The sequence below is a fragment of the Aptenodytes forsteri genome, unplaced genomic scaffold (assembly GCF_000699145.1).
Source record: "Aptenodytes forsteri isolate BGI_AS27 unplaced genomic scaffold, ASM69914v1 Scaffold80, whole genome shotgun sequence".
In the NCBI taxonomy this organism is placed as follows: domain Eukaryota; kingdom Metazoa; phylum Chordata; class Aves; order Sphenisciformes; family Spheniscidae; genus Aptenodytes; species Aptenodytes forsteri.
In genome coordinates, this window is record NW_008795026.1 from 538793 (window position 1) to 566628 (window position 27836).

A 27836-nucleotide genomic window follows, 5' to 3' on the forward strand; every position below is an offset into this window, starting at 1 on the left:
CTCCAGGGAGCCAGTAAATGCCAGGGCAAAGAGGTTTTATGCTCTGATTAAAAAAAAAAAAAAAATACAATAATTGCCATGGAGAGGCTGGAACACAAAAGGCGGCGGCTATCTCGATTTACATTGCAACCACCGTCAGCAGAGCCCAGAACAATGGTATCTGGGAAAGAGTCCTGCTCTCTCCAGAAGATAGATTAATTCAATGTGCAAGAAAAAACTTCAAACTGAGAAAGCGATACTCTCTGAATTATAACAGGCTCCAAAAACTTGGTGCCAAGCCACAAGCCCAAGCCAGTGCCCTTGGGAAGAAAAAAAAAAAAAGAAAAGATGTTACAATAGAAGCAAACAGCCTCAGTTTAGGTCTCATTGGTCAGCTGGATCTGTTAAAGGCAATTTTACGCTTTGGTTCCGTGGATGCACATTTCGAAAGCAAAAGGAGCTACATAGTTAAAAACAGAGCCATGAGTAAAAATACCAAGTTACAGGACTTGGGGAGGAGTTTGAAGCTGAGCCTTTGTGCAGGCCATTAGAGGAATTTTCAGAATTCCTCCTTCCAGCAAATGCCCCCGAGCTCACAGATTTCTCCTCAGTCGCTTTACCTGTGCCCGCCTCAGCTCGCAGTGCTCCCACAGCGGCTTTCACGGCCGATGCACAGCCACCAGTTCAGAGTTACAAACAGAACCTGAGAAACGTCGGACACACCTTCATCAAGTTGCTTTTTCTGTTCAGCCTTAACAGAATTGCACAGCCCGAATTAACAAAAGCGGCTTTAGTTTTCACTGGTTAGAACTGTATAATCCTGCAGCAAAATTACTGCCATGAATTCTATACAGTGAAAGTTTCCCAGTAATTAAATTCACTGACATGTTGTGGAGGTATAGCCCAGCAGCGGGGTTTCCTCCACCACAGGGTCGAGCATTTTTTTCTAAACCTTGAAAGCAGCTTTGGTTTTTTCCGTCAAAGGATTTCCAGTTTGAGATTTGCATTCCTTACGTTCACATTTAAAAGTTTTACATTTCTTCTGAGACAAGAAACATGAATTGCGTCAAGCAGTAGGAAACACAGAGGAACATGAGGTCGCAAAGGCCAAACACTGAATAAGACCTTCTTAACAACTGTTCACAGGCAGTTTTAATAGAGGGATGGCAAAAGGGAAAGGTGTCATTATAAACGAATTGAAGTCATTCTTTCCTGCTACATTATTTGCATTTTTTATGTACACCAAACCAGCTCCTTCAAGGGAGGTACGCCATCCACCCTAACCCTCAGGCTTCATTCCATAGCTGATCAATCTTCCCCCGCGCGGTGTAACTTTCCAGCAAACCTTAAACACGTTTGTTTCATGGGAAGGCAGTGATGTCATCCAACTGATAATGGAAGCACTCAACGACCAACAGAATTATTCATAATATGCATTAATATTATTGTCAAAGGCAAGTGCTTTGATCTTGCTGAAACAAAACTCACTTTAGTGGCATTGGTTTGCTTCCAGCATTTTTTCCCCCTCAAAAAATTCCCCGAGAAATTTTGCTATTTCATCCTGGGTCAGGAGCAAAGGAAGCTTAAGTGTCAGAAATTCCCACAGAAACAAAATCTCATGTTATGACCAGGTCAGGCTCTTCTCTAGTATTCAGTCATTCATTTATTTTTGTTTCTTTCAAGTCATCAGCTGCCTTCACAGAAACGAAAGCGCTTCCTGCCACTGTGGTGAACTTGCCGACCTTGGTTGAGTTTAGCCGCTCCGCTGTGTCTCATGAAAGGTTGCAGCATTAGTCTTTTCGCATGTTCAAAGAAAGAATTTGTAAAGAGGGAACTTTGCACATCTCACAATGTTGCTATGCAGAGAGATGGATTTCATCATTTAAATGTTGCACATATAAACCACTAATAGACAGTTCAGTCCAGGGAAACATATAGGATAGGATATGTCAGGGGAGGTTTAGATTGGACGGGAGGAAAAATTTCTTTACTGAAAGAGTGGTTAAACATTGGAACAGGCTGCCCAGGGAAGGGGTTGAGTCCCCATCCCTGGAGGTATTTAAAAGACGTGTAGATGAGGCACTTAGGGACATGGATTGAGATTTGGGGACTTCAACTTCCCGGACGTCTGCTGGAAATACAACACGGCAGAGAGGAAGCAGTCTAGGAGCGATTCTATGTACAAATCCCAGACAAAATAAATCCTCTGAAATTTGTACAAGTAAGACTAGTCAACCTTAAAACTACTTATCAACTAAAAATTATTCAGCAGAAAACAAAAAATACATTAACAGGTACCTATTACCAGTAAAAGCCTTAATTAAAAAAAAAAAAAAAACCAAACCCCAAGCCCTGGCACCCTTGTGGAAGAGAAACACAAGCAGCTTTCTGCTAGGCTGGCAGAAACACTTGAAGTAAGAGTGCATTGCCCTAATGCAACAGCTATTTGCAGCCTCTCCCAGAACATAATCTAAAGCTCCGTACAATTACAAATCCAGAATGTTACATCTTGGTCCCATTATGAAAAAAACCTGTAGGATTTCACTGTACAAAGTTTGCTCCTTTGAGCATTTTAGAAGCCACTCCCTACCTTCCATCAGCTGCCACACGGAATGAATTATTTACACCTCATTAGAAATATAACAGCAGGCATTAAGAGCACTGGGAGACTTAAAAGGGAAAACAAAGCAACTTCAGGTTTTGAACAGAAGTCCCATATTTTAGGTGTTATGTCCTGTAAAAGGGCTTATTGCCTTCTGCAGAGGGAGAAGAGCTACCTACAAAAAAACCCCTGTGCATTGCAATGCGTTCTGCCTCCTGGTGGAAAATCTACACCTTTCATTCCAAGAAGCAAATCCAGGCATAGATATACTAAAGGAGTCCGTACCTCTCAGCACTACACAATGCAACAGGCACTTCTGCCTGACACGAGAGTCATCGCCACACAGCTGCAAAGCCCTGTCCCTTAACCCCCAGCACACTGGCTTGACCCACTGCTGTGCCTCCACCAGCAGGACCGGGCACTAAAAAAGAGACCTTATCGCAAACAGATCCAACCCTTTCCAATTAAATATGGGACTGAAAAAGTTAAACATGTACAAGGATGTTTGCTAAGATGGCAGGACCAGATGCGAGCTCTGCCCTCCAGCTAGAGGTGGCACAAGGGCTGGAAAGGCACCACAAGATTCATGGGAAGAGCACAGTCCTGAGGGAAAGGAGAGGCCGAGAGGAATCGTACTCGGGACAGGAAAACGGCACACTGGGAAGAAGAGGAAAAACAAGTCTCACAGGTTCTAAATGTATTCTCCAAAAATCTTGTCTTACTTAATAGTCCACAATAATAACAACAACAACAACTACTCTTGATTTCTGGAAAGAAGAGTGAAGTCTGTAGGAACATGTATGAAATAAAAGACCAGAAGAGTAGTATTGGGGGGGAGGGGGGAACCACCACACAACACCGTTTTCCACAGACGTATGATCCATCCACACCAATGACTGTTTCCAACATACCTGTGTTGATGCAGCTCGTGACAGCAGTGACTACCACAGACACCTCCTCCAGGCACATCTGTATTAGCTAAAGCAACTGTCTTAACAGTCTTCCCTACCCTGTCCCTCAGCTTGCACAACTGCTTCCAAGACTTTCAGTTCACCCCAGTTTGGGCTGGGTCAGGGCAGTCAAACATGCACTCTGCCACTCGCTTCAACTGAGGCGGACTAGGGAGCATCCACATGAGCAGTTTGATCAGCAGATCTTTGGGTAAGGCAAAGTTGCAAGTGACTTTTACCACCAGACGTACCAATTTCCTTCTGATGAATCTATCCACTGTTCACCACAGTTCTTTTGAAAACCACCTTACACATCGATGATAAATCAGTGAGGTCTGTGCAGTCCGCTTCCAAGCCTTGCTTAAAACTTGCTGTTTTAAAGATCTGACTAGCTTATGCCAAGAATTTTATCTAATCTATTGATTCTGAGGACTTGACAGTCAAAGGATTTATTCATGCTGATTGTCATTATTCCAAAGAACTGCATTTTAAGATAACAAGATGTAATAAACTCTGGGTTGTTTTTTCTGTTTGTTTGGTTTGTGGTTTGTTTATTGTTGGGGTTTTTTTGGTGTTGTTGGATTTGGTTTGTTTTAAGAACTGTGAGGCTTCTTGAAGCTGACATTTTTATGTAGGTTTCTTCTTGATCATTAAACCATCTCTTTGGATACACAGTTTCCAAACTGTTTCCATACACAGATAAAATTTATTCAAAGCTACCAGGAAAGTTACCTGCAATTTGCACTGAGCCATCTTCTCCAAGAAGAATATTTCCTGCTTTCACATCCCTGCAGAAAGATAAAGCAACAATAAGCAGAAGTCATTAAATCTTTCCTTTGACCAACAAAAATATATTAAAAGGTTATTATTTCTTATCTTTTGTTTCTTGCATTAGCACCTCCTGCTTCCAATCATGCAGAAACAGTAGGGACATAACACCAACTGTAACTTCAGTAGACAGACACTAAGTGATATTTGTATGATTTATAGCTAGTAGCATTTTAAGTACTATGCACAGAAAAAAAATGAAAAACTTATCAGAACGTACCCTCAAAAATACAAGGAAAGTGTTAAGTTAGCTAAAAATGTGAAAACAGAACCTAGCACTAGTCTGATACTCATGTACCCTTTCAGAGGGGGGGAGACTTCAAGAGACGGTAAGTTGATCTAGTCTCGCTACCGCTGAATGCATCCTATTCCTCCCCATCCCCAAGTCCCGGTGCCCTCCAGCCCTGGAGGAGTTCATGTGCTTCCTCAGGAAGTCAGTTTGGCCCCATACACTGGTGAAAATCCAGACAGAAGAAAAATGTTGTTTGCTCGTGGCTTAATGAACTGAACCACATTATCAAGGGTCACAAGTGGTGACTTACCAAGTGAGCAGAACTGGTACAACAGAGACAGTGAGAATGGGAAAGTGGGGCCACTCAACTGCCCTGTGAAGTCTCAACTTTAGTGAAAAAGTCCCCCTGATTTTTTTTTTTTTGACCAAAGTCAACAAACACACAAGAACATCCAGCATGTGCTATGAAAGTTATTGTACTATCCCCTTTCTACCCCAAAAAAGCTCCAGTTTGTTAGGTTAACAGCAGCACTTCTCCATCCTCAAGGGGAACACTACTTTCACTCCAAACACGCTTTGAAGTTTTACAGCTTATTTTCACAGGCTGCTCCCCATGCAAGGCCAGGAGAAGCACCTTTATAGCTGACACCCACATTCATCAGCACGGCTGCTAAGCTTGCACTGGCTAGGAAACCATGCAGACCCAGAGCACATGCAGGTGCTGTCTCAAGAAAGGCTGCAAGCAAAGCAACTGCCTGGGGAATGGATGCCAGTGAATAGATAGCAAGTCACAACACACCTCACCTTAATGTCAACCACCTGCATGGAAAAGGAAAGAAAAAAGAAAAAAAACCAAAAGAAGCAGATTCTCCCTCCACTGTCTTCTGCAAATATTCCAAATCCTTTCACACACACACACACAAGTCAAAAGCTATTTTTTCTCTCCTCCCTCGTGCATCATGAGAACAGAACTGGCGTGACGGCCTGGCCAAAGAGCCCCGGTCAGGCCCTGGAAATCTCCTCCTTCCTGGCTTTGCTCTTCTGAAGAAGAGCCTGGGCTGCTGCCAGTTCCAGGCCAGGATAATTTTAAGCACATCCTCTCCAGCATTAGCATTTGTTAGATTCTTCCCAATACCCAGGCTAGGACATTGGCATGGCAAGGCTTTCCCCCAGCACACAGCAGAACTAAAGCAAACACAGACTGTCCATAAGACAGTCCCACTAAAGATTACTTTAACAGCAAACCGCGGCTGACAGCAGCCTTTAGCCTTCAAACAAGTATTTCAGGTCCTGCCAAATGTACACCTCTTGCTAGCAGTGACCATCTTGGAGCCTAATCCCTCTTTGAAGCACAAGTATAAGAGCAAGGACAGGAAAATACTAATTTGCTTTAACGATCAAGAATACTTGTATAGATCTATACGGAAACACTGAAGTTGTATGGCGAGATAGCATTGAGAAGCTGACTTAATAGCAGAATGGGATTCAAAGCAGTGAGAAGCTGTGACAGTAATGCTGGAATAAGTAGACAAACGTAAAACAATCACCGCCAGTCAGCTCCAGTCCTGCTCATTTTACATTGGCCAAATACGTGAACATGCGTTTAGGGGCGACTCAGCTTTCCCTCCAAGAAGCATTATTCTGTTTTGTTTTCTTCCTGCAATTAACAGCTGCAGCCGTTGCAGACAAGAAAGCATCAGCACTGCAGTGGACGGAGACTCTTAAGTAGACGGAGGGACCTGAAGGGATTAAATACAACATTAAGCATGCAGCTACGCTAGCCCCCCTCAGCATCCATTGGCCAAATCCAATACAATCGGAGCTGTAGAGTTAATCGCCACGAGATACACAAACCTGACTAACCCCTGCACTCCCACAAAGCGTTCATGGTCCGTAACAGTGAGGGAGAAATGGAAAAGCTCTCTGCCAATATTTATGTAGAAGTTGCCTTTGGGGTCCAACCCCATGCGCACGGGGAGCCATGAGAGTGCAGCGCCCAAGTCTGCTGCTTCCTAGGTAAGGAGCTGGCTCACATGGTGCAAAATGTGCTTGGCACAGGCGCAGCCATCTCCAGGAATCCCCCCTCATACCAGCGCTAATTCAGAGGGAACAGAGGGTGTTCAGGAAACTCTCCAAACATACTGGAAATGTTTGTCCAGACAGTTGGTTCTCCTGCGACAGCCAGGATGCATGAGGTCCTTTCAAAGCTGCCTGCCAGTTTCAGGTTATGGGGAAAGGAATAGTGTGCACCGAGGTTGCCTGTTGAAGTTATTGTTCCTTTTACTGAAGATGGACGCAAGTAACAGTAATTTCCTCTTCCATCGGTACTTCAAGGCAGCCCAGGATGCTGGAGCATTTCCCCAGTAAGCTGGGCCGTGCGGTATTGTACAGCCTTTCCAAACTTCCCCTGCCAGCACGACGGCATCTGCAGCTCGCCGAGCCCCCAAGGCAGACCACACTCAGCAATGAAGGAAGTGCCAGGGAAGTTTTTAAGCAGAACTAAGGATGAAGTCTCAACCATCGTGCACTTCAGAGTCCAGAAAAAAAAAACTCAGGCAGGTTTCACTAACGTAGCAACAGCAGCCAGAAAGCAGCACACATTCAATACCACCAAATTATCCTACCATAACAGAGCAAGCTGGACAGGCTTGGAGTGCAAAAAGTAGCGAAACAAGCACTCAGATTGAATCCCATAGGAAAAAAGAGCCAAAGGACTCTAGTCCCTTAACCCCCTCCAATGCAGTGGCTTGTTTTCTTTTTAACTTCAGCTTGGATTAATTAAAATTTACATATTTCCTCGTTGGAAACAAAAGTCAGTAAATATGGTGCTTCAAGCTGGTTCAAGAAATTAAAGCAAGTCGTTGCTACAATAGGAAATCCAGGAGGCCAACAACAGCCACTGCCAAATATCCAAGTCAAGCTGCAGAATTAAATCACCACTTGACGTGGCATTTCCTCCTGGTGACCAACCCTCTGAAAAGGCCATTACTCACCCCAGCGTGCTATGCTCCACCCCGGAGCAGCAAAACGCATCGGCAGAAAGCTGTTTAGGGACACTGACTCCATTTCAGAGTTACTGTACCATAGAGGCAACTTCCAGCGTTCCCATTCCTCACCCCAGTGTACCGGCATTGCGTCGCCCCACTGCAACAGCACCGGGTGAACATCGAGCAGCAATAACACTGGGTGAACACAGATCCCTTTCTTTAGCATATACTGGTGTCACCGGCAGCATCTTCAAATTAGGTCCTCCTTTAAAACCATCTTTAAGATTAATTAATTGCATTTAATGCAATGGGGTGGGGGAGACAGGAACGGTGCTTTCCTGTTTATAAGCATCCCCTGACGAGAATAAACTCACAAGCTGAATGGCGAGAAGTTTGTTACTCCAGGATATAGTTATTGCCAAGTATAACAATTTTAAGGTACTTCCTATTAATGTGGTAATGACCATATCCTGGGCTGATACACGTGGAATAAATGGTGTGCCTCTGGCATAATTGCTATACTGGAAACAGGAAGCAGCTTTAGGCTGTAGCGTAAACAGCAATTATATCACATTTTAAATGAAGTTACAGAAGGCTGGAATAAACTCTTTCTTGCCAGTAGCTTAACAAATGCTACCGTAGTTCTGGACATTCCCGCTCTGTAGCTGTCATCTTCCTCTCTTCTAAAGCCTCCAAGAGCCCTTCCGCAAAATAATGATTATGTTTTTATTTACCCTCATACTTCACAACCAGTATGGGAAGAGGGGTTTGGACTTGCTCCAGTGCAAAGCTGGATTCTCCACATCAGCCTTGAAAGGTTTCGCAGCAGGGCAGAAATCCCTCCTCATCTGCATTCTAAACCGGTTTAGCTTCCCAGTGCGACCAAACGCTAATGTACCAGTTACATCACATTAATGCCTGCAGGTTAGGGCTGGGCCATAGGCATTGGATGCTATATAACCAAAACTGATCCCCAATCCAACAAAATTACAATCAAGCATCCAGCTACAGGAGACTTGGGAGCACAGGAAGGCAGTGAAATGATGCTCCCCAGTTTCGAATGCAGTGTTCCCACATCCCCCACAATCAATTTTTCAACGGGGCTGGGGGGGAACTACAGGAACTGTATCCTAATGCCTTGTTCCCACTATAAAAAGCCTACATGAGTCCTTAAAAATCCTGCTAAATTATCAGATCTGCCCTCACCCACAGCTCTCAGTCCTTCGCACTGCCATATAGTGGTTGTCTTTGCAGTGACAACACTAAGGGAAAAAGCAAAACTTGCTGGTCCATGATGGAGAGCAGCATTATCACTAACCAGCTGCAACCCTGCAATCCTAGCACATGCAATAAACCTTCATATTACAGACTTAAAAGAACAGGTGTTTGCAAGAAAAGCAACGAAGCATGTTAAGTTATTGCTTTTTAAACAAGCCTCTTAATAGTGTTTCGAAATCGAAAAGGATTCACTTGGCTTGTGTTCAAAAGTCTACATTGGGAGCAATAGCTAGGACAATTTGTTAAGGCCACTGCAACCGCGATACAAGTGACCTGAGCGAAGAGTGGCATCCCAGGACTTCTGTGGCCTAGCACTGAGAAGAAAACTGTCACATGAAGGGGGAAAAGGAGATACGCGCTGTTTATTATGCCTTTGCTTCCAACCTGCTCGTATGTGCCTTTAGGATGCAACAGTGGCTGGGGGGGGACGCCGGAGAGATCTGTCCCCTAGAAAAGGGGGAAAAGGAGATACGCGCTGTTTATTATGCCTTTGCTTCCAACCTGCTCGTATGTGCCTTTAGGATGCAACAGTGGCTGTCAGCACAGCCGTGAGTCATCTGCCCATTAGATGCAACATCAGCTGTAACAATACATTTTCACGGACTGAACTCCATAGTGCATAATTTGGCATGAGGAAGGAGTGGTTGGTCCTGCCAAGTTTCATTTAAAAAAGAGAAGGTGCAAGATACAAGAATCACTATCTTCTGTTAATGGTAATGAATAACTCAAAATATTTATACCGAATGCAGCCAATTGCTGGAGTTGACATTGTTCTGAGTAATTTGCAAAATACTTCCGGGACAATATCTCTACGTACAGTTAAACATGAAGCAATTTGTGACATTATACACCAAATGAGCACTGTTCTCTCTCTACTACTAAACATTACTCTCCCTTCAATTGTATGCTGTTACTTATGTCACCTCTTCCCTTTGCCTTATAAGCCAAGATATAAAAAGCTGGCTATACGCAAGAGCTTTAGCATTTGAGACAGAGCTGCAAAACAGAAACTAGGCTTGGAGCATGCAAGCAGAGTAGTATTTTTATGCCCTCAAATGTCAGCACATTCAGTACTACGTAGGAGAAGGCATTCAAGACAACTGTATTAGAAGTACTGTACATTAGCATGCTTCCTGTTCTTGCTCAGAAAAACTGTGTGTACTAACATTTTCATGCCACAGGGTTGAGCCTTAAGTCCCAAACTCTTGGGTGAGATGCAATTACTGTTTGTTACAGTGCTGTACTTAACTCTGCAGAGCTGGACTCGAGAACATCTCCCAAAGCTTGAAGGTCTTCCAACGGCAGAGAGCTGGCAAAGCAGCTTCTATACTGCTCTCTCCAGCCTCCCTGCTGAGGCAGGCATAAGCAGGGGGAAGAGAGGGCCAAGTCCACAGCTTGCTTCATCCCTGCTCATCCACAGCCCTCTCAGCAGGCCCTTGTGGCCACTGGCAGCCGGGACCAGCGGCAGCAGCCAGGCTGCTATAAATTACAGCAGGGGACCAGCCCAGCGACACGCTTTATTGCTCAGGATCAGGGAAGCACACTGACTGCTTCTACCCTCTTCTCTGAGCCACTCTGCCAGTTGCTGGGCTGTGGTGAAAGATCAGGGCCTCAATGCAGGAGCTAAATGCCAGCAGCACAAGGCAAGTCATGATTTACTCCGAGTCTCATAAACAGTAGAGGCATTTTTAAAGCCCCAGCTTCATGGGGACTAGGTAGGTAGGAATATTTGAAGGCTTTTTCACTGTCATTTTAACGCCTGGAGAAAGTTAGATGAATAATCCAGTGTTATCAGGAATTTAAAAAAGTTCTTTTTGGTTCTTTTAAGAAGCGTAAAGCAAGGCTTTGAAAGGCAGAAGTGACAGACCGTGGCTTTGCAAACAGAGGGGTGTGTAGACAAAGCCTACTGGAAAGGATTGTCAGCTTCCAACAAGACGAGCTAAACGAGTACATTGAGTACTTGTTTTCTCCGTGCCCTACCCTTAACATCCAGGCAGATCACAGCGCAGCGAAGAGACCTCTTGGGAGAGATAACTGCATCCAGTCGCCTGGCATAGGCAAACAGAAACCCCAGTAAGGGCTACATGAGAAATGAATCTCCCATTGTACTTTATTTTAGCTAAACCATAAAACACCTTTCAGAGGATCCATGATGCACTTACTAGGTACAATTCCTCCTGATTTTTTGCCCTCCAGTGCTGCAGAAGTGGACTGCTGCTTTAAGTAGAGGGTTTGGGGTCCAAGAAACCATGACTCAGAAATTTGATTAATTTTAGATTAAGTCATTATGTCAGCTCAGACAAGGGAGGGCTCACCAAAGAAAGCTGCAGGAGATCCTCCCAAAATTCACTCTGTCATCTTAGTTATCTGAATAGCTCCAGGGGCTGGTAAGATGCTGAGGCAGTACAGAAAGAGTTACAGACCTTGGGCTAACTCGGTGCGAGTCTCTGACGTGAAGTGAGACAGCAAGCAGCATGTCACATCACTTACTGCGTTCCTGTCTGTCACACAGTCGCTGTTATCACAGCGCCTCCAACTTTCCTTTATCTCAGCAAATTGTGTTCAGCTTATGCTTTTTGTTCCTGTGCCAACTTCATCTTTGATGGTTTTGCACTCTCATTAATTCCTTCTCTTCCGACGTGTTTACAAGCCTAACGATGGTTAAAGGGAGGTACAGTTCAATGACAGATCCTGTCTGCCTTGGACTTTACCTCCCATCCATCACCATGCCTCCAGCCCAGCATCAGTGCTCAAGTAACCTCAACTGCACATCTGTGGGGGGAAAGTTGCTCCAGCTAAAGCCAAAACCTTAAAAAAAACCCCAGTTTTCAGACAGATCAGCTCCTTCAGCCAGACAATAAAGAGCAACAAACACTAGACCTAGTCCTATCTCCCAACATGGAGACAATCTAATCATACCAAGCCTCGCAGCCCCACTTCTATCCTCCTACAAAAGAGGCTCTTGCTTCACATATTCACCCCAATGCACACCACTGTTGTAATATCAGCTTATGGCAAGGAGGATTTGCCAAGCAGCCAGGGCTTCTGACAAGCTTCAGCCCTTCGTCAGTCAATGCAAGAGAGAAGTTACATCTCTAACCTTACACACCACTATTTAAAGTTTCCCCTATTCAGTCAGAAATTCAGTTTTTTCTTTTGTATCCCCCATAAGGAAAGGACCCTGCCCAGCAAGGCAAGTTTTCGTACTATTGAAGAGCAGCTAAAAATGTACCAGGATTTCTTCCACAAACTCATCTATTCAGCCCTTCCATTTCCTGATCCTACTTCCTAAGGACTGCAGTGGGGACAAGGCACAAAGCTCCTTTAACAGCTGCTGCATGAAAAGCAACACACACAGCAAGCTGTGGAGTCACAGGGTCTGCCTCCTACCCCTGGAGGCTCAGGTATTTTTGGGAGGCCCTGCCTTAGTCATTGGTAGCAGAGGAAAATAGTCAAGTTATAACGTGGCCTTATTTCAATGTTTCACATCAAATTATTTAATGTGCAAGGAGGCGGGCATGCTTCATGTAGCAATACTAGTGATGCACGCCACCATGCTGTGGTATCTCCTGCATGCTAAAACACGTTCCTAGTGTGCTCAGAAATATGAATTTCCCCAAAACTACCACATGCAAATTGCCCCAGTTTGAGTACAAGATGGATCAGGTAGCAGAAGTAACAGGAAAGCCAGTGATTCACACATCTCCCTGCCTTGACCCTGCCACGACAGAGAGATGAATGTTCATTCCAGCAAACACATAATCAACTTGGATCAAATAAGGCCCAAAAATTTTGGTATAGGGCAGCTCAAAAAGGTCTTAATTTCCAAAAGGCAATAAACACCCTGGTTCTGGAGAAGCAGTATGTATATCTATACACACACACAAGGTCCAAGGCATTCCCCTGCACAGCCAAGAGCCATCCATATCTACGAAGCCACCCACAGCTCTTGCTCAGCAATGTTTGCAACGTGACGCAGAAGGAGAAATTCAAGACAACCAGGGCTCGCGAGAGACTTGCCAGCTCGACTTCCTTCTCCAAAATCTAGAAGACGACAGTTTTAAGCATGGCCAGCATAGGAAGAAGAAAGATCTCCTTATTTCATCCAGCTATTCCTATAAAATGGAAAAAGCAGTTATAAAATTGGGTATCTGTACAATGGAAACAGTCCTCTTGGCACTCGCAGTCTAACTTGGTGATGCTTTCCAGGCTGCCATGAAATGATAGATTTCTCTGTGGCAGTTCCCCATTTGCTGTCCTAAATGCGTGTGGATTTTGTCTCACTTTTGTTTTTGAAAGTATTAAGCTTTACTTTTTAATGTTAGAATTTTATAAGAACTCTGCAAGACAGGATATAATTTGATTTAGTAAACATGCAAAAATAATTTCTGATGCAGCCTCACAAAATTTTCAAGTGTGCTTAATATGCTGCCACACAAATTTAGCAAGTGACCTTTTTCTCATGCTTTAGCATAAGACACGAATGAAAAGACTGCAGCGGTCTGAATAAATGCTTAAGGCATCTCCACATATGCAGCTACATGAATGAAAAGACTGCAGTGGTCTGAATAAATGCTTAAGGCTGCACATATGCAGCTTTTAGGATCTATGAAGGCCAGAAAATCTGCTGCATTACAACAGGGGACAATATTCAAAGCTATCTTTTTGAAGTGGGTTCGCTTTATGCGTCACAGTAGAAAGGACGAACAGGATGAACACCAGTGATTTAAACAATTACTCTACTGTTGGAGAGATGCTGCAAGACCCTATACTGGGTGATCTAGTCCCAGTAATCTACATCAGATAAAAGCAGTGACATGAGAAGGATGTCACGAACAGAGTGGTTGTACGTATGTGTGAATGGCACTTAGTTTCTTCAAAGTCAGAAGTTAAGAGAGTCTGTTACATTGTCACCTGATACAATTAATGCTGCAGACAGTGAATGAAGATTATTCCCCCTAGAAACACGTCAAGCCCAAATACTCCTGACAGCTCAGGAATTGCTAGAAACCGTATTAGTTGAGTGTTCAACTCAGTCATGGATCACTGACCAAAACCTGTCGTTGCTGTTGAGCCTTTCGGAGATCACTCCAACCTTTATCTCCTGCTCTTCATGGTATTGTTCCCGCTTCTCATCTCCACATAACAAAGCAGGGGGAGAAAAACCTAAAGATTCACCTCCCTTTTAGTGTGGTGCATAGCAGTTGTACCAAAAAGTTGTTTTTCCCTTGGACTAAATCGAAGTTACTTTGAGTAACTGCAGGACACCCAGTGACAAAGTCCAGAGGCAGCACCTGGGTCCGAGGAGAGTGACATGGGGACAGACACCTGAACGTAACAGTCATACAGCAAGCACTTGGCTTCAGGCATCCCCCTGGGAGCTGCTACGAGGACCCTTGCAACACGCGGAGCCCCTGAGGGTTGGGGCACTGACGTTAGCCTGGAGCCACTGCAGAGCCCCCCCAACACTCCTATGCTTTCATCAGCAGCAATATTTACCATCAGAGTTTTAATTGCCAGGTTTTTAGGCTTCAGAGCAGAGGCTGTCTTTATCCACTTCGAGGAAAACTGTCTCCACAGGAGCTATTGTTTCTGGCTGTCTGCAGATTTGGGATTTACATCTGGTTCGTATTTTCTCTCTGCAACCACAGAGAAACTTTTTTTTTTTTTAAACAATGAATTTCTGGATGATGCAGTGGAAGAAACAGCCATCAGGAGAACACGCTGGTTCATCAAACCACCACAATACGCCCCAGTCTGACTGCCGTGTACAGAGAGTAGAGGTTCGGTGGTCCTTGTGCCCTTGACGCTGCACAGCAAGGTGTTTATCTGGGGGAACAAATCGCCCAGTACAATCTAGAGCAGCATCTTTTCTTCCTTCCCACCGAGACACTCAAGAGTAACATTTTTATTATTCTGGCTACTGAACTATTTACAGATTAAAGCTTTAAAACTTATATTAATAACTACCTCTAAAGGTTACCTCTGCCCATCCTGTACTATAAGGGAGAAGAGACCAAAGTACACTTCTCTGAATATAAAATTCCACTTCCCATGGCTGAGCAATAGCTAGCTTTCAAATTACTAGTGTCCTGACTTAAAATCAAACTAGCAATTAGAGGTGAAAGGCTCCACATCCCGTTATCCATCCCTCAATCCTCCCCTACCAAACTTCAGTTCCAAAACACACTCCCCAAAACAAGATTATAGCACTGTGGAGAGGAGGGCTGTGAAGTTCTCCTACAGTATTGCTACAGAAAAAAAAAGTACAGTATTTCAGTCATCAAAATAATCAGAGACATTCTGGAATCCAGTTTAACCACAATACCTGCCAGCACAGCTATCAATGCATTAATCAGCTACATGAAAATTAAGCTTGAATCGCGTAGAAAAGCTGAGTTCTGTGAAAATATAACCATCAGCTCCTTCATCTTAAATCAGAAACTCGCTACTGGAAGAACGCTCCTGCAAAACCTCCCACACAAGTGTTGGTGATGTGTATGTGCTCACGTACAGACATCCTTTTTTCAGAAATGATTTTAATATAGAAGAGGCAGACAGTTAAACTTTGATCCTGTGTCAAAACCATCCTAAGGTCCAAAAAATAAGCTAATATATTTGGCATAAAAACACAGCAAGAATATTGTTTCTAGGGTCTCTTCAAAGCAACATTCAAACAGCTGGCACCCTGCTGCCCCACACTCAGAAAACAGATTTTGAAAAGACACCAAAAAAACCCCAAAACATTCCGTATGGGGCACAAGCTGATCTAACTCAGCGTATCAAATGTGCTGTTGCACCTCTCACCCCCTAAGAAGTAGAGCAGCAAACAAATTAATAGCTGGATCGCTGCCATGCCAATATTTCAAGTGCATGCAACCCTAAACCACTTCCTAAGCTTTTTTGTTTTTACAAAAAAGCATGCGAGTATCACATTTATTATGCTGCAATAGGAGAATCTGATTATATTTGAGCATCGTATCATTTCACCTGGACTAACTGAAATATTCCGTTACACAACAGCTAATCATGACCAGAAGATTAGCTCAGAGATAAAAATAGGGAGAAAAGACAGAGACACCTTGTAATAGTTAATCAGCATGATTCATTTGTCAGACTGCCATAAAGAGCACCACCTGAAAAAGCCTTGAACTTCCCTCCAATAAGTCTTTTTAAACAATAAAACCTCTTGGGTTGGTTTTGCTTTAGTTTTATTTCCAAGTCATTCACCAAACTCCTGCTAATCCCCAAATACACAGAGGAATGAGTCCAAATGGGGAAGAGGTGCAACATACCCTGTGTGTCACCCAGACAAGATTAGCCGGGGAGCGACCCCTCGTAGCACATCAGTCTTGCTCAACTTCCATAAAAACATGGGTCCAAGCACATTCCTGCAGGACAGCCTCATCCGAAGGTGAAGTCTGGCCCTCCGTCCTCAGCACACTGGCTGGTGCCCAGATATTTAACTCACTTAACATGAGCCAGATCACTAGGATTTCAAATTGTCACTGGGGTCACCGTACTACAGAAAACCACAATGGGGACAGTGGCAGCTGGCACAGGAGAGACAGCCAGGGACAGGCACATGGCAATGAAGGCAGAGAGCTGCCAACTCCGAGATACGGGAGGCAGTGGTGATTTTGGAGGAAGACAGGGATCATTTGTAATCGTTACCTTGGTGTAAGAGTGTTCCATGAAAATAAAACTGATTCTGCCTTCTCCTTTATCTTTTCCATAAGGCCTCAGACACTGTTCCCAACAGCCCTTGCAAGATGAAAGCAAAAAAAAATATCACTTTGGGCAATGTGGGAGACTTAAGCATTTGTTGCTGAACAATGGCATCTATTCAAGCCTCAGCCTCGCTCTGGCTGTTAATCATGAAGGTAAATAAAAAAGTTATAATTTAAGCCTTCACTAGATATTTGACTTTCTAATCTCCTCTAGAGAATACCGTCAAGCTACTCTCCTGTCCAAAGCAGGGATTTACACTTCCACGCTAAGCCAGCTCCCCAAACCTTAATTGGAAGTGGCATTAAGTTCAAGGCGGGCTTACGCAGAGTAAGATTCAGCAGCAGCAGAATTTCATTAAGCCAGTCTTCCACATGCTAACTTAATTTACCCATTTAAGATGATGCATAATTTAAAAGTATTGAGCAGCTCCACTGTCAGACATATATTCTCTGATCTCACTGGTGATCTACAGCAGCAACAAGCTGTCCCCGCTTCAGGTCAAGAGCGCCCACAAAATTACATTTGGGTCCAGATATTCATCCCTCCGGCTTGCCACCAGCCTGGTTGTCCAGCTTCAGATGTGCTAATTACATTCATTTCACCCATACTGTGTCTCTAACTTTATCAAATCATTTTCTCCTAGGTGTAATACAAATGGAGTCGGGATGTTCTAGTGTAACCAGCTGAACACTTTGCTCTGCTGGATGGCTGCTTGCTTTGGGTTGGTTGTTCCAGGTCTAACCAAAGCCCTTCAATTTTGACCCTTCATAGCTGACCTGGCTTTGGTCTGAAGCTCACCCCAACCGCAGCTGCCCCACATTGCAGACACTATCTTCAGCAGTTCAGCCATCACCTGATGCAGTCGGTTTCCTTTAGAGCCAGATACTTTAAGCTGACCCCCGGGACCAAACTTCAGTTATTTTAAACACTTCCTCTCAGATCATCTCTGGCACAACTGCAAGATTTCCACCTGCCTTTCCCATCAGGCATGACCAATATTATGACCCCTAGCGTTAAGCAAAATGGGAAAACCATACAGATATCCCTATGTATGAGGAAAGGTCCCATCTGCACTACAGCTTTAAACTGTTTTTCTCAGCAGTGTACACACATCTGGATAAAATGCAAGATAGCACGATTAACTGCATTAAGGAAACATGTTTCATCCCTCAAAGGTGTGTAAGCTTGCTTTCTGCCAAGAGTTAAAAACCCATCCTTTGCATCACAGGTAGGAAACCACACAAGTCTCCTTCTGTATCGTGACTATTACCACTTCTTCAGATTTCCCAGACCGCCGTGTCCCAACACAATGAGGTATTCCAAACGCTTTTTTCTGATAAAACATTACGCAACTGTCGGAGCAGCCCCAAAATATAGGGATGCAACACATGCAAAGTAGCTGACGCACAACTGCAACCTTAAGCTGCAGCAATGACACAGCTTTGATTTCTTTGCTGAAGTCCCCCAAATAAGGGCAAAATGCTTCAAACGAGCAGGACAAGAATGGTTGCAGCAGGTTTGGTTCAGTCTGCTTCTGAATGACTCAACATGAATCACATTTTCTTCAGACCAAGCAGTTTGAACTTTCTGTGAACATCGTATTTTTGCTGAGTGCAGTAAAATAAACACATGAATGTATCCTCTATAACCTTTACCACAACTACTAGTTTTACTGTTTCACTACAGCAAGTCAAATGGAGAACCACGTCTCTGTCGATACAGAAAGCACTATGTGACATCTTCAGAAAAACTGAAATTTAACAAGTTACTGCTGCTTTAACATACGTATTTTGATTTCATTAGACCAGAAGATGAACTAAATCAGACAAGCAAATCAACTGCAAGTTGCAGATGAACGAGGCTTATGGCAAGGGCGAAAAATTACCATGTACTCAGTAAGTTGGTCTGTTACTTTACTCTTAACTTCCCAGAGCTGCCTGAAGTCTTATGTCTAAAAAAAACAAAGTTAAACAACCAGCTGTAAAACCAAAACTGTCTTCATCGAAGACAACCATTCTTGTTAAATCACAATTTAACTTTTTTCAGGGGAAAGAATTCCACCAGAATTATTTCCAACCATTTCTTTCTTTTTAACCCAAAACAACCTAGAAAAGCCAGTCAGTTTGACCAAAAATATGAAATAAATACTTCTTGGATTTTCTAATTAAAATAACATTTTGGGAAAAAGGGTTACCTCTTCTTACACAGCTATCATAAGAGGACAGAAACTTAGTCCAGCACAGCAGCAGCAATGCTTATAATGGCATTGTACCAGAAGACAGCCAAGCTCACAAAATTCCCAAGAAAGAAGAGGCTGTTGTTCCCAGCAGCAGTCTGTGGCTGGGATGATGTATATTACCCACAAGCAGTATATTCTATTTTCAGCACATACTTAGGATTGCAAATCTCATTCTTTTTAACGGCAGAACATACTGACTTAGTATCCTCTCCTCCTGAGCTACACCACACCTTGGCACCAGGGGAGAGGAAAACATGATTTAAAAATACCTCCCAAACAACATAGCAGCATAGAAACCCACACGTTTCAGTGATCCATCAAATCACAGGCTATTAGTTAACTGGGTTTTGCCTGCAGAAGAAGTTTTTCCACCAATTTTGTTTTCTTTTTTTTTTTAATGAAATTACCCAAATTCGAATTTCATTATGTTGATCTTGCAGCTAGCCTTAAAAAAAGAAAAAAAAATATAAAGAGGAGGGCTTGAAGGGCTCCTTATTAAATTGCTCAACACTTCTTATGCAGTGATCTTGGTGATTTGTAGCTCTGCAAGAAACAAAACCAGCTGAAGTTTTCCAGCTCCAACAACTACACTTTGCAGCTAGATGTTGACATTTGGAAAGAGGTTCTCTGTATCAGAACTTTCGATACCCCAAAGTTTACCCAAACTTGGCCTAGTCATAGTATTTCCTAAAGCAGCTGCTACTATATAGACATTTGAAATCTGAGTTTTCATTAAGCTCCCACCTTTATTTTCCTCTTTCCATGCCATCACAGCTGGTTGTAGGATGGGACTGCATGGGCTCAGCTGCTCTGTTTTAGCGACACACATTTTGGGACAAAGATGAGAAAAATGAAAAATACCTGTGGATTTGTCCATTTTTATGCAGGTAGTCCAGCCCCTCCAGCACCTCCTTAAGGATCGTGGCTATACAGGGTTCATCCAGGACACCAGTCTTGTGTTCTCCTTTGGCCACAATGTGCTTTATAATATCCAAAACAGAGCCTGGAGAAAAGAGTTAAACACATTAGTTTAAACTAGACGAATTCATTCACAGCTAAGTGTACTTTATAATCACTTAATATACAAGTCCAAGGAATTTGTTGGGAGGGGAAGCAACGATGGTCAGGATCAGAGTCAGTAGCTGAAGCCTTTGCTGCAGGAAAGCAGAGGCAACGATGCACGCCTCACGCCTGAGCCTTACAGGGGTGCAGATCCTCAAGGTGGGCTGTAAAATCCCTGTGATCACAAGTAACTGAGAAGTTATTTGAACAAGCCAAAATGTAAAGTGTACATACACAGGACTCTTGGAAAGTTTTTAAGTAGATACCGACACTACAGCTGTTTTAGTACTGAGTACCAGAGAAGCAGGAGGGGGAAATGGAAAAAGCAGGGGGCTGCCAGGACGCACAAGCTGAAGGCAACAAGCTTGATAAAATTAGACTCTCTTTTTCAGCTCTCAAACTCGATGCAGAAGAATAGCAAGAAAAATCTAATACATTAAGGGATGACACCGTCCTAAAAGAAAAAAGTGGAAATTATTAGAGAACGAATGAGGCTGAATTCTGACAGTAAGTCACTTCTTCACTGCATACAAAACTGGAATAGCTTAAACCCTTCCCTAGAAACATCACACTTAGTCTCTCTCCCAACCATGGTGTGAATTACATCATCTTGCATGACAAACCACTCTTTATAGCGCAAACCACCTTTTTGAACTGCACCCAGGAATAAACGGAATCAATGACTAGTAACACGCCTCTTGTGCAAGGTCCTGTTTTCATGATATATTGGGTACTGTATTCTTTGTATTTTCATCTGGGCTGAAGACAGTCTTCTCGGAACTATACTTTTATTGCTCCAGTATGGGACGTCTAAGCCTGTTTTCCAGGCCTGTGCTATTTAGCCCCTTCAAACTTGGGTTTCTGTAGTTTAACGACTGGAGGGTCAGCTAGTAGGATTTTTACAGTGATGGAGACAAAGTCACATCAGCGGTACTGGGAAGTTCTTAAAGAATGAGAAAAGCAGGCACGACTGAAAAGCACAAATTCTAGCCTTGATTGTTTTTGAACAGTCAGCTTCCAGGGAAAGAACATCTCAGTACTAACTCAGCTAGTTTAGAAAAGCTGAAAGTTCATTCTTCCTAACTTGCAACCAAAAAAAACATAAGAAAATCAAAACATTTTTATATCTGAAGAACAGTAAAAGCTGAGAAACTTACTCTCATGAATTTGGTCAATAGGGAAATTACAAGTTCCACCTTGTAAATTCTTGAAGCAAGCAGAAAAATACAGGGGAGGTTTTTGTTTTTTCTTTTCATCCTTAAGGTTCAGGGTTGACAAAAGACTTCTTCCCCTTTAAAATTTATTTTATTAACTATCCTATTTGTATTTCTTGGCCAAAACAATCATGCAGATAGGTTTTCATTTAGCAGAGTATTTTATTTTTGGATTCTCACATAAAAGCAAAAAGGCTGCAAGGTTCGAATCCGAACACCACATGGAAGGGCTTGTTTTGCACAATTCAAACTGCACAGGAAACAATTACATGGGTGCGCAGTGTCCCTTAGTTTGTGGGAAACGGTATGTGCTGAGTTCATCTAACAGCTTGCTGCAGTCAGAAGAGTCACTATTCCCCACTCTGCCCAGCCGCACACTTTCCATCTTCTCTGGCCCACCAGCGTCAGTGCTCATGGTGTGCACCAAGCCACACCCTAAATCCACCAAAAAATTAAAGAGGGGGGGAACAAAACTATGTTTGGTTGGTAGTGAGCATAACCTCTGAACAGATGAGTTTCAGAGCCAATGAAGAGGAAAAGGAGGGGAAGAAGGAGGGAGAACACACTTGTGAATGGGGGAGGAAACCTCTTTTGTCAGCAGCAAGCGATTAGACCAGCTCCCTGGCTGCCCTGAACGGCACCTCCAGCTTCCTCTTCCCAAAAAAATCTTTGCTTGTGTTGTGATTTAATCTCAGCCGGCAACTGAGCACCACACAGCTGCTCGATCACTTTGCCCCTGCCCCAGTGGGATGGGGGAAAGAATCAGAAGAGTAAAAGCGAGAAAACTTGTGGGTTGAGATACAAACAGTTTAATAATTGAAATAAAATAAAATAGTAATAATAATAATAATAATAAAAGAATATACAAAGCAAGTGATGCACAATGCAATTGCTCACCACTCACCAACCAATGCCCAGCCAGTCCCCGAGCAGCGGCCCCCCCGGTCAGCCTTCCCCAGTTGATGTACTGAGCACAACGTCCCATGGTATGGAATGTCCCTTTGGCCAGTTGGGGTCAGCTGTCCAAAAGTGCTTGACTAGTGTAAGCACTGCTTAGCAACAACTAAAACATCAGTGTGTTATCAACATTGTTCTCATCCTAAATCCAAAACACAGCACTGTACCAGCTACTAGGAAGGAAATTAACTCTATCCCAGCCAAAACCAGGACAGCTTGGTTCAAGGTATTTGCAGAAGATACGATCTTAACACAGCAGAAACTAACAAAATAGGAAAAAATAAGGAGAAGGAAAAAATATAGAAATTAAGTTGCATAACATCCCCCCAACATTTTATGCAAGAATACTCTTAGCAGTGTTCAGCCTTCCTTTACCCTGTCCGAGCATGGAAACACACTCATCTTTATGAGTTTTGACACGGGTCTTAATTAGTTAGCCAAAGGTTTCACCCAGCCATAACTCAGGTTGTTTTGACATATGTTGGACTTCCTGCATGGGAGCAAGACTATCTCTACCGAAGGAAATTGTAAAACCCCAGATGTAAGAGCACACTCCACTGAAACCTCACCTTTAGGTTATAGTGTCTAAGAAAGGATCCTCTGTTGTGTGTCATGAGGACTCACCTGGGATTCAGCCTGTCATATATTCATATTTTAAAAGTACGTGCTTACAAGCCTCATGCTTCCTATTTTGGACAAGAATTTTTGTGACACCTAAGAAAAAAACCACCAAAAAACCCCTCCACTTTCACTGTTCAGGTTTTTCCTCTCAAATGTGCCTTTATCTGGAGAACAAACTGTCACTTGTTTTAGAAGTCCAGTGAAAATACGTGATTCTTCACGTACTCGTTTTGTCCTCTTTCCACCCACAACTCTGTTAGCAGACTTTGTTCAAAAACATTTCCCTTCTCCTGCAAAGGGCTCAGGGAACATGAGGAGGCAGATCATATGGTGCTCAAATTCATTCGGCCAAAAAATCCTGTATTTAGCCAAGTTAGAGGTTGTATTTAACCCAGAAAAGGGGGTGGGGGTTAGACAGACAAGAGGGCATGCACAGCACCAGCTTTCATTGTGAAAGGGCCGATTCACACCCATACTGTATCTGTTCCCAGTCCAGCCTGCCACTTTTTAAGCACATTTTTTAAAAAACACTTTCACATTCAGATGTTCAAAAAAGTGGAGCAATTTGCCAGTCTTCTACAGAAAGGAGAACAGCAAAAAGGCTATCAGCAAAACGCTTAGTTCAGGAAACAACAGAAAAGCAACCCAAGAGCCACCTTCCTGTTGAAGAAAGTATCATTTGGATCATCCCCACTTTATTTGCACAGGGGAAAAAGTTTTGCTACTGGCACTACAAAACAATAAAGTTGTTATTTTTCCACCTCACAGATCAGTAAACTTGGGAGGTAGGTACTGACTCCTGACTCAATTGCAACTTCGTAAAGCACAGCACCACGGGATACGAAGAACGAAGCCAAGTTGCATTTCCACACACTGCTTCATGCCACATTTGAAATCTTCTGGCGTTTTGGCTCAGGAAACCTGACATGGAGCAACTGAACACCCAGATCCCCAAACAGAAACCTATAGCTAAGCACAAAGCTACTTTGAAAGCAGAAGTCATGGGAATTTCACTATTGAGGGAAACGCTTTCTGCTAGAAGGTAGATACTGCATTGAATTTATCAGGCTGATGCCGAAATGCAGTCGTTCCCAAGGATCTCAGTCAAGCGTGTGACACACTTACTAGGGTAAGACCCCCACTGCCTTAGGATGTAGACAAGTTTTCTCACTTACACCAACTGCGTTAGACTCGAACAATAATAGATTAGCAGGTTGGAGCCTCATCCTTAGCCTAGGGAAAAACTACCATTTTGCACCAAGTGGCCTGTTCCCGATCCAGCAATACGTTAACTGCTAGAAATTAACTGGAAACCAATCCAGCTGAACTGGAACCAAGATCCAATCTACACAAGAGCATGTGCTTTACAAACCCATCATCCTGTTTCAAAACACCAGCATGATTCCTGATACTGCCAGTTTCTGAGCCAGCTTCCAAACTAGTTTAAGAGTAACTGGGGAAGTTAAGAGTACATCCGAACATAGTTGGATCTCTGCTTAAATGTAGTTTCAGTATAGATTTGTGCTCTATGTACACAAAGAGATTGAACAATTTGCAAGACAAACGTCTCCCATGATCTAGTGGCCAGAAGATGAGGTTCACATTGGGAATAAGGCACCCATTCTGTATTAGAGAACAGTTACAACATTTTCAAGAAAAAAAAAAATCTACTACTATGTCTTTTTTTTTTTTAAAGAAATCTTTGACTCCTCCCTAGAATATAGCTTCTATTTCAGATAATGCTGTGAAATACTCTGGTGTGTATTATACATGGCACTATGTTTGATTACAACAGTTCCCTCCTGATTTTTCTCATTAGAAATGCACAAGTAGAAACTACAGATTCACAGAACAGGAGGGTCAGGCTTAAGTGAGAAAGAAATTAAGTTTGGCTGAGGCTGACTGGAAAGCTCTTCCAAGCCCAGAAGGGGAAGCATATCAGGAAAAGACAAAACAAGACAGAGGGAAGAGCCAGAACTACAGCCTAAATGTAAATATAAACAATGGTGTCATTAATAAGGATGTTTAAAGAAGTCTGGTGATGAGCAACCGATCTCAAAGCCCAACAGAAGACAAAAAGAAAGGAGAGAACATTTAGAGATTAATGTGGAAAAAAAATGCAGTTATAAACAAATTCCTGCCCATCAAATATACACTGACCAGTACACCAACAGGAAGCCTACAAGATATTGTGCAATCTGATAAAGCATTTAGCATTATTTATCATTCATCATTAATTAAAGTGTCTCGATATATTCTGACGCCAATCACAAACTGTATTACATCTGCTTAGTAAAGCACAGTCGCTCAGTGCAAATTGTACAGCAATTGAAAGTTAAGTGGTTTTCTGCTCAAAATCACAAGCTTCCTAGTCTGCTCTGAAAGCTGCTAATGCGATAGCTCTGCAGCAGAAGTCACCAGGAACTAGCTGTACATAGACTTAGGTTGGGTTTTATCAGGTGAGGCTATGACTACTGCAGGTCAAAAGACAAACATGCAGTGAGCAGCTTTTTCTGGAGTCCTTATAGCTTACACCAGTTCTGCAGCAGACAGACTAATGTCTGTCCGGCTGCACTAAACGGATCTCCCACAGCTCCCTCCACGCCCCCCAGGAGTGAAGAGCAGGAAGCCCCACAGTTCATCTTTCCCATTTTGTCATGGCTAGAGTATATCTGATTAGGCCTGACGATCCACAGAAGCCAGTTTCAACTTTCCAGAAGCAAGTAGTTGATTTCCACCCATGACAGCAGTATCTAAGCAATGAAGACACAAGAAACCCACGAGCAGACCAATACCCTGAACTTGTAAGAGAGGGATATTCAGTTTTTGTCTATTGACATCAGGCAGACCACTTGCAATAGACTGTCTTGAAACCGAGTAAATGCAATCCTGTCTTGCCCCCCACACACGTACCCAGTAAAACTGTCTCCTTCAACACCCTGTACTTTGTGCTACTCCAGTGTTTTCTTCGGCAGCAAAATGAGATTAAAGAGTTCCATGGTTCACCACCTCCCTGTTGTGCCAATGCATCTGCTTACGAAGCCATACTGTAAATGAGATCACTGCAGTAATTGGTAATCCAGTTTTCCAGGCAGGGTGGAGACCGAGCAGCCAGGAACTTCTTAAACCAGCTTAGCTGCTGGAGAAAACTTTTGTGTAATCACACCCTTGGGGCAAGAAGTCCTAATTGTTCTACTGATTCACTTTCAACCGCAAGCCGCCGCAAACATCAACTTCCTCTTCCAAATCCAGAGTGCATTTCTTTGACCTCACCTACATCAGCAAGCAGGAGTAACAGCATTTAGGAAACCTGCTTCTTACGTTTCTCCTCAGGAGAGGAAGAAAGTATCCACGTGACAGTCATCAGCCATGCTGCTTAATGCTTCAGCACACGGGGCTGAAGCCGAGAAGGGTACGAAAACCTGAGCAGAAGGGAAAGCTTGTTTAGAATAAGATTACAGATAAATGCAGGAGTATTACGGCTGGAATTTTACATGCCCCCAGAGGCAAAAGAAATGTACAGCTGTGCTAGTTGCTGCGGGAACCATATCTTGCATGTTATGCTATAACCTAAGTGACAGGACAAAGATACAGGGTAAGTTAAATGCAAAGAAAACTCCTCCTTTAAATTTGTCTGGCAAGCAGAACAAGAAAGTTTAATACTATTAACTTAATTTCCAACAAAAAAAAAAAGCAGGTAGCAGTACCTGCATTGATTTGCCATTTAGAGGCCTGGCACAAATAGGCTGGAAAACAGTGCTGGAGATAACTACACAATTTTGTGAAAATCAAGATCTGCCCCAAACCTGATGGACACTGATGCTGAACATGCTGCATCTTTGAGAACCGGGAGTTGGCAGGATTCATTGCTGCTTCTTTTAAGACATCTCAGCAGAAGCCAGTGGTTTCGGTGAGCCTGATTGTCACCAGAGCCAAGAATTAAATCTGCATCTTGTCAGCCTCTGGCAAACAGAGGAAGAAAATGCAAAAGAAGAACAGCTGCTTGGATTCTGTTCTGGGGCTGAGGAATACAGATACAGCAAAAGAGCACCGAATTAAAGGAAAACAAGTTATACAAAACAAAGGAAAAGACATCTAAGTAGATTGCTGGGGTTTCTGGTTTTGAAGTTTCTTCTTAACCCTGGTTAAACCACCTCAGCACAGAGTGAGAGTTAAGGAAACTTCCACTTCTTGCCTCCTTCCCTCTAGAGCACTTGCATGGATGTGTAAGAAATACAAGATTAAGGCAGGAAGCAAGATAATACAGTAAAGGGGGCAAAACAGCCTACTGCAGCTGGGACCAAGACATTTATAGGAGAAAATCTGAAGACAAACTATTTTTTTTTTCATGCTTTTCCTACTATAGCTAGGAGTGGCAATGTATCTACACACTCTGCGTTCTGCAATCATGTACAGTCCCTACCATCTCCTGCTTCTGACTTACCCCATCCTTAGTTGTTTGAAATTGTGTCTCTACAAATAAAATTAAAAAACCCTCCAGATGGACTCAAAATAGCATAGTGCTCTCCTAACAAAATAATTCAACATAAACATGAGGATTTCTAATAACCTGTGGCTTACACTTTGATCATAACTCACTGCTGGAATTAGGAGTGGCCAGATCGGAGATCATGGCAAAAGTAGAACAAGATGTCCTGCCTCCCTGGTGCAGAACTAAGACTTGCCACATACCTCCCTTTTGGTCTGGCTTGCTGAACTGCTAGCCAAGCAACTTCATCAGATAATCAAGATCAAAGGTTGAAGTAAGAGGTTGATTAGATAATCTTAAAAACTTTGGGAAAATAAAAGGTTTAACTATTTCAATACAGTAATCTTCTTAGCAGATTTAATTAGGAGCCTTCAAGAAGGCAGAAGATCCGAGAGCCCTATCTGGAAGTGTTTCAATATTTAAAGGATTTACACAGTTTAAAAATATTTTGGAGGTCTCATCTGCTGTAGGCTAGGACAGTAAAAATTGTTGTGTGATGTAGCAAGCCACCACAGATGGCTGTTTCCTACGAGCAACTGTTTTGTAGAGTTAGCCACAGCCTTAGGTCACCTGTGAAATGAGAGTTCTTGTTAAAACCAATGAGAATTTAGGGGAGCAAACAGGTCACAATGAGAAAAAGCACAAGATCATAAAGGACAGCTGCTCC

At 43.1% G+C, this 27836-nt stretch overlaps 1 protein-coding gene across 1 annotated transcript in view; it reads right to left on the minus strand.

Moving 5' to 3' along the window:
- The window catches only part of OXSR1 (oxidative stress responsive 1), a 76044-nt gene that overhangs the window by 32483 nt on the left and 15725 nt on the right, over positions 1–27836 (minus strand). The window contains exons 4-5 of the mRNA XM_019471179.1: positions 19688–19829; positions 4264–4319 (exon numbers count right to left, since the gene is read on the minus strand). Of these exons, the coding sequence (XP_019326724.1) occupies positions 4264–4319; positions 19688–19829 (198 nt within the window). The remainder of the gene's footprint in view (positions 1–4263; positions 4320–19687; positions 19830–27836) is intronic.